This window comes from Borostomias antarcticus (genome assembly GCF_949987555.1).
Source record: "Borostomias antarcticus genome assembly, chromosome: 2".
NCBI lineage: Eukaryota > Metazoa > Chordata > Actinopteri > Stomiiformes > Stomiidae > Borostomias > Borostomias antarcticus.
The window spans coordinates 15580208-15587707 of record NC_140235.1 but is presented as its reverse complement, the minus strand read 5'-3'; the positions used below and the strand labels follow the sequence as shown (position 1 = coordinate 15587707).

The 7500-nt window shown below is 43.5% G+C and overlaps 1 protein-coding gene across 1 annotated transcript in view; it reads left to right on the top strand.

Moving 5' to 3' along the window:
• Positions 1 to 7500, top strand: part of rttn (rotatin) — a 58790-nt gene that overhangs the window by 27176 nt on the left and 24114 nt on the right. Inside the window, exons 29-32 of the mRNA XM_084453515.1 lie at positions 415 to 549; positions 687 to 797; positions 1033 to 1191; positions 4679 to 4756. Of these exons, the coding sequence (XP_084309641.1) occupies positions 415 to 549; positions 687 to 797; positions 1033 to 1191; positions 4679 to 4756 (483 nt within the window). The remainder of the gene's footprint in view (positions 1 to 414; positions 550 to 686; positions 798 to 1032; positions 1192 to 4678; positions 4757 to 7500) is intronic.

The window sequence follows — 7500 nt, the reverse complement described above, 5'->3', positions numbered from 1 at the left end:
TTGGCGACTAGATTTCGGAAGGCTATCTGAAAAATAAATATACTTGGCCGGTAGATTTTTTTCATCTACAGTCCCCTTGGCAGGTGACTCACCGTGAGCCAAAAAGTTAATTTTCACCACTGCAGACAACTATATACCACAAACAGACATCAAAACATAACAAAAAACAACACATAATGCAGTTCAATCCATTCTTCGAACGCCAATCAAAGCAATCAGGGTTCCCAGGTCTGTTTTAACCCTCATTTAAATGCAGTGAACGGCATAACTAACTCAGCTCGACCGCTTGGTTCATTGATACAGCATAGCCCCCCCCCGGTAACAAAATAACCGATGCTGCATTCTTGAGCGCACCCTGTCACACCTCAGACCGGCTAACGTCGTCTCCCGGTGCCTCCTCTGTCCTCCCCACAGGTGATCTCCTCCTTCTACGTGGAGTGGGGGGGCAACTCCATGTCCTTCATGGGGAAAGGGGTCACCAAAAACGCAGTGGTCTGCCTGCTGCACCTCTCCCATGAGATGATGGCCGAGGGCAAGGACAAGGACCAGGTTGGAGGATCAGGCGGAAACGCTTTGCTCATGCACCCTGCCTGCGTCTGACCTTACGCTACAGATGACAGCCTGGCAGCGGGCTTTGGAATGGAGCACTTATGCATTCGGTTTTTTTTTGTTGTTTTTTTGTCCAGGACTTCATTTCCCAGTGGTCTTTGGGGCAGGAGGCGGGGTCAGAGGAGCCCAGCAGGTCTCAGCTGGGTCTGGCCTGGCTCATTCCTCTGTGGGTGGACCGAGACCCGGAGGTACAGTAACTGTGACAACGCACAGCAAGCTGAAAGCGCGCATAATTTAGGTTCCTGTTATCAGGCTGCAGCTCCTCAACCAGCCTGTGCTGCCGCTAACTAAGCTCTTTTTTTTTTTCCTCGCTCCCTCTCGTTCTCGCTCTCCCTCCATCTCTCCCTCCCTCTGTCCCTCCATCTCTCTCTCCCTCTGTCCCTCCATCTCTCCCTCCCTCTGTCCCTCCCTCTCTCCCTCCAGGTGAGGTTTGCCAGTCTGGGCGTGGGCTCGGCTCTCTCCTCTGTGCCCAGCGGGTGCCAGGCTCTGTGTGCCAGCTGCCAGAACATCAGTGGAGGGCTGTGGGGGACGCTACTCAGCATCCTGCTGGACCAACAGGAGAGCAGCCTGGTCCGCAGAGAGGTGGGCCTGCTGGCTAATACTGACACTGCACTGCACTATACCACAATACACCACACTTACTTACTATAGTGCTGTGTAGTATAGTTTAGTTTATTGTGGTGTAGTATAGTGTAGTATAGTATAGCACTAAACTACTCTATGCTACACCACACTACACTATACTATACTACACTGTACAACACTACACTATACTACGGTATACTATACTACACTGTACAACACCACCCTATACTACACCACACTACACTGTACAGCACTACACTACTCAGTCCCTCCAGAAAAACGTGGGCAAAAATCCTTGATTATGCGGGCAAAAATCATTGATTATGCAGGCAAAAATCATTGATTATGCAATGGAATATGCTGGGTTTTTATGTGATTTTATGCGTTGAAAATGCGGGGATTTTCTGAAGTTGCGGGAACTTGCGAATATTGCGAGAATATGCGAAAAATGCAAGAACCTGTCCTGTATTTTCGTGCACACCCCCACTCTAATGCATATAGCCTACACTAGGCCTACGTCTTCACATGCTTGGAATGATACGAAAAATAACAAAACCATAGCCTATGCGAGAGCGCCTAGACCAGGTACGGTATAGACCGGCATATGATTGAAGCCAGCCTTAAAAGGCAGCATTGGAACTTATAAACAACCCCCGATGTCTGGTCTCTGTGGTCGTCCAGGTCATTTGCTATTTCCAAGTATATCAGACCAAACATTTTGCCCATGTCTATGATCTGATGTTTATTGATTTGATCTTAATATAATCGACGCAGCTGTGCTTTAGCCTACTCTTATTGGCTATTTATTTCCTTCATTCATGATGAGAATAGCAGAGGACTTTGAACTTGATATATTAAAGTCGCACTGAAATGAAAAAAGCATTCTGTCCCATTTTGGTTCACATAATTGGTCATAGTGTTCACCTATTCAACGATGTATGCCAAAGAAATTACAAAATTCTACTTTTGTTGTAAACTTATATCAAAGTATATAATTTCTTACTTCCTGGAAAACAGTAGGTCACGTGCAATGACGACAACAGCTACCTTAGATTTGAGGCCAATAATCTCACGACATCCACCCGTCAATCAACGCTATCCTTCTATCGAATCTGTCTAAAGTTCTTAAAACCCGTCCACTTGTCAATGTTCCAATCAAATTCCTCTAAACATATGTCCCACCCTCATAGCTTGTTTGCGTCGGAAATACGTCAAACTACGGAAGTTAGATGATCTCAAACGTCCGTTTCAGTGCGACTTTAAACATAAATTGGTGCAATTCACTAGAATGCAGGAAATGAGATGTCTGACACTCATAATCAAATGGGGGAGGAGCACCAGACCCCTGCTTGATTTGTGTTCCGTGAGCATGGGACTGCTGGCAAGGTGTCCCTTATTTTTCCCCATTGAAGGTGGCAACCCTACAAACGAGGTGAAAAACATTAAAACTTGAAGCAGAAAAATGCGGGAAGTATGAAATATTCCACGTTTTTTGCCGGAGTTCAGTGATTATCGCGGTGAAAATGCGCTCTTTCTAAAATTATGTGACCCTTGCATAATCTGCGCCTTTTGCCTGATTATGCAATGAATTATGCGATCGCATAATCACGTTTTTCTGGAGGGACTGACTACTCTATACTACATTACACTATACCACACTATACTACACTACTCTATACTACACCACACTATACTAAACTACACTGTACTACACTTCACTATACTGCACTACATACAACACTACACTATACTACACTACAGAGTACACTACAGACTGCACTGTGTAGCAGTTTAGGTGTTTAGAACTATGGAAATATGACTATGACTAGGTATAATTTATGATTATACAGCGCTTATCACAACTATGAAAGAAAATTGATTTAATACATTCATCAACTCGTATGGGGCACCACCCTGTTATGTACAGGGAAACGGATAACCTTTATCAATAGTCTAATTTATCAATCTCAGTCTGACGGAGGAGGTCTTGACTCAAGCAAGTGACCTAGAGACCAGTTGATGACGCTACAACGACGTGATCAAAGCATTTAATATTTATTGAAGTATACTAATTATCAAGATAATATGAAAACACAATTCAATAATAGATGGAAACACAAATGTGGCAGGATGAAAACAAAGCAGAAGGGAAATTAATGATATACGATTGCAGCCTGTCCTAATTCTCTAAACTCAAAACAACATACCACAGACCACATTAACGAGAGCGTTCGGCATCTGACCTTACGTTTGTGTGCGGACTGGCTCGCACGGCTGGGCAGCTCTCGTTGGAGTGTCGAAGACTCACATGACCAGCATTGTTGGATTTGGTGTGGGGCGTTGCACGCCGGCTCTTCTTTCGATGCAGCTTGGCGGTTAGGCTATTTGGCAAACGTTGGGAGTCGCAGAGACTCAGAGTTCAGACTTGACACTCAGAGTTCTTAGAGTATAAGAGTCGCTGTTTGGTGTACAGACCAAAATGGTTCAGAATTAATTTGCAAAAGTCTCAACTGTTCCACTCCCGCTCTTGCCGAGAGTTGGCTCCGATGAACAGTTCGTGGATGGTTTATTTCAGTAGATACTCGACTCGCAGGTACCTAACAGGCTGTTGCAATTCCAATTCCTTGCAATTCCACGGAGACAAAGCTACTTGCTTTAATGGCACACGGAATCCGTTATGTTACGGTAGATCACACAACAAAAACACAAGAGAGCACAAGAGGAAGAATGCATGTAACTTTCCCGAATATATACCTGTGATTTGCCTGGGGGTGGGTTCTTGTGACCCTCAGCTGATTGATTGGCCCCTGGTTCAAGCCAGGCCATCTTTGACCCCTCCCTCAGTATCTGGGGGACTGGCAGCACTTCTCATGTTATATTCGCTACAACTGCTTTGTACTACACCGCACTATACTACCCTACACTTTACTACAATACATACTACACTACACTACAGAATACTGTTCACTATACTACACAACACTATGCTACACTGCAGTACACTAGACTACACTACACAGCAAGGGGGTAAGACAGTCACCCGGCCAGCACACTGTAGGGACTTCTGACTAATACTAACACTACACTACACAGCTTAGTAGGGCCAGTACTGTGGCCAGCACAATGCAGCGACTCCTGTCTAAACTTTAGACCAAAGGACAGTTATGCTCTGCTCTTTCAACACTACACTTCCTTACAGCACAAGGACTGGTCTGAAAACACTTCTGTAACCATAACTACTTCTAGCCTTCTTTTGTCAATTATACACTTGGTCTCATGTTGAAACTGCATTTTTAAAATCACTTAAAGACAGACAGTGCTGTAACATGACTAGAATTACTTTTAAACAGTTGTATTACCAGCTCAACACAAGTAGATGGCAGTGTTGCTGATGTTCTCATCTCATCTCTCCTCCTGTGCGGGTGTGTGTGATTGCTTGTGTGATTGCGTGCGTGCGTGTGTTTGTGTGTGTTTATGTCTCCAGGCGGCGTTTATCCTGCAGAACCTGCTGGTGATGCCCATGCCAGCCTGCGCTGAGGAGGCCAAACACGCGCCCTGGCAGGTCAGTGGGCAGCGCCAGGCCTCTGTCTGCCTGGGCTGGGGAGAAACACAGCTGCACTATTCTTTACTTTCCATCCCTCACTCCCTCTACCAGCACTCTCTTTTCCATTCTTCTCTCTCTCTGTAGAGCCCCTATGCCCTGTGGTCATAGCAAGGCCGCTGCTCTGTCTAACTTGGTTTCTATTGTAGCCTAAAGTCCTGCACACGTCTTTGCTGTTGTCCTCTCCCCTACGACAGATACAGTAGATAGATAGAGAGATAGAGAGATAGAGAGATAGATAGATAGATAGATAGATAGAGAGATAGAGAGATAGAGAGATAGATAGATAGAGAGAGAGATAGATAGATAGATAGATAGATAGATAGATAGATAGATAGATAGAGAGAGAGAGAGATAGATAGACAGAGAGATAGATAGATAGATAGATAGATAGAGAGATAGAGAGATAGATAGATAGAGAGATAGAGAGATAGAGAGATAGATAGATAGATAGATAGAGAGAGAGATAGATAGACAGAGAGATAGATAGACAGAGAGATAGATAGATAGATAGATAGATAGATAGATCAACAAGTGCTGTCAATCGATTAAAAAAAACAATTGAGTTAATCACAATAATAGGCTGTTATTAATCATGATTAATCATAAGTTTAAAATACTAGCATTTTCTTGTATTTTACGGGGGAGATAAAACAAATACTTTGTGGTGTTAGAATAAAGAAATGCATGACAAAGTGGCTTAGTAGCCTGAAGTGGTAAGAGGAAGGAGGTTGTTGTTTTTGCTTTGGTGGAAAGACAGATCATCACTGCTATATGTGCACACAACTTAGATTTGATCTAGACTTCCATCTGGAAGCTTTTTCAGATGAAATTTCCGATCCGGCACAGCGGGGGCGTTTCCTCAGTTGTCGTGCTATCTCAGTGAGCGTTTACCCAAGTGTTTACCTGGCTGAATTACTGAAGGTATGTGAAAAATGTATCTGCGTTACAGTTCAGCCAGTTAAACACTCATGCTTGGAATTATGGGAGGAAGTTGGGGTTAAAGGTGGGGTAGGTAGTTTGACGTCAACAAGGCCTCCGATTGGTCATCTTTTTCAATAGAACCCGCCCCTCCCTCCTGTCAATCATGATGTAGTCCCTCCCTCCAAACATGACTGGTAGGTGTGGCGAGATAGAGACCCTGATTGGTCAATACATTCGGGTGCGGTACATTCTTTGAATGCAAAATACATACAAGGTTACATAGTTGATCTTGACTAAGAACAGATACATGACTTATAAATGTCTACTTCTACTTTAAGTGATTACATTTCCAATAAATGCTATTCACTCTAAACAGTGTTACTTGCTTGATTACACCTTCTCCTTTTAACATCTATTATTCACAACCTCATACAGGAAAGTTCAGGCAGTTCATCCAACACTATCCCTTTGTTCCTTCTGATAAGCGCCAGACGCTGGCTGGAGAGGGGGGGGGGGGTTCCTTATCACCAGAGCTAGCCGGGCCCTTGTCAGTTCCATGTGTGTGTGGACCATTCATTATTCATCCATCCATCCGTTTTTTAGAGGGATCCACTTATAATATTTATTACTATCTTTCCGGCCTGTCCCAGGTGCTTGTGCCGGATCTGCCACCGTAGGCCTCTCGTCTCTCATGTCTGACTCTTGGGCCTAATGTGCCAGCCCTTGGTGCACTTGACAGGCCACCTTGTTCCTGACTGGTGGGCGGGATCACTACACCAATTTTACCAAATAGAGCCAAAAGCAAACTACCTATCCCACCTTTAATTTTGGTAGTATGATTAATTTGTGTTTTGTTTTTTTACCGCGTTAAAAGTTCCCAGAGTTATCGCTAGTGTTAGCAAGTTAACGTTGAGAGCCGTAATAGTAATATATATATATATATATATGTGTATATCAGGGTTTCCGTTAGCCGGTAATTACCGGTTTTTGTCCGGAAAAATCCGTTGACGTCCGATATATTAAAATCTCTCCGGTCATAATGTCCGGACAAAATAATTCCCCCTAATTGTATTAGGCCTACAATAGGCTAACATTTAATTTCCATATATTATGATTCCTTTTGAATATAAAAAAATGTATAGGCCAATTCATTTCGTTCCGTTAATGTGTAGGCTATTGGCTAGTAGGCCTATGCGATGAAAAAACAGCCGTAAGATAAACCTGCCTATAGGCTAGCGGGCCACCATAGCAAGCGAGACCATAGCCTGATCGAGGTACGGAGCTTGAGGCGAAAATGGAAAGGCCTATTAATATCGAATGGAAATTAGCCTATGCACGTTGTAAGTTCCTACACTTTATTTAAGTAGGCTATATTTATTTTCAGAGTTTTGTTATATTTTAGCCTATCTGATAAAAGGCTGAAATTAGACTATAGGCCTAGGCTTAGCCTATGAATTCCAATCAGCGCAGCCGTAGGCCTTAAAATAAAATGTTACGAGAAGCCTACATGTTGCCTAACCTCTTGCACTTTTAAATAAAAATGTTATATATCTAGACATGCATTGTGGCATTTCTTTATTTAGCCCAGCCCGCCTATCAGTTGTTTCTCAACAGTTATGTCCTCCTCATCCTCATAGCCTACTGCCATGTCCGTGGTTATAATGACGGTGTTTTATTGATAAAAAGGGTAAAACTGGAAAGAGAAATTGGTAAACACATATTAGGCTACTGTCGCGAATCCCAAACCAATTAGCCTACATCCTCAAATCCGATTCTGCAAT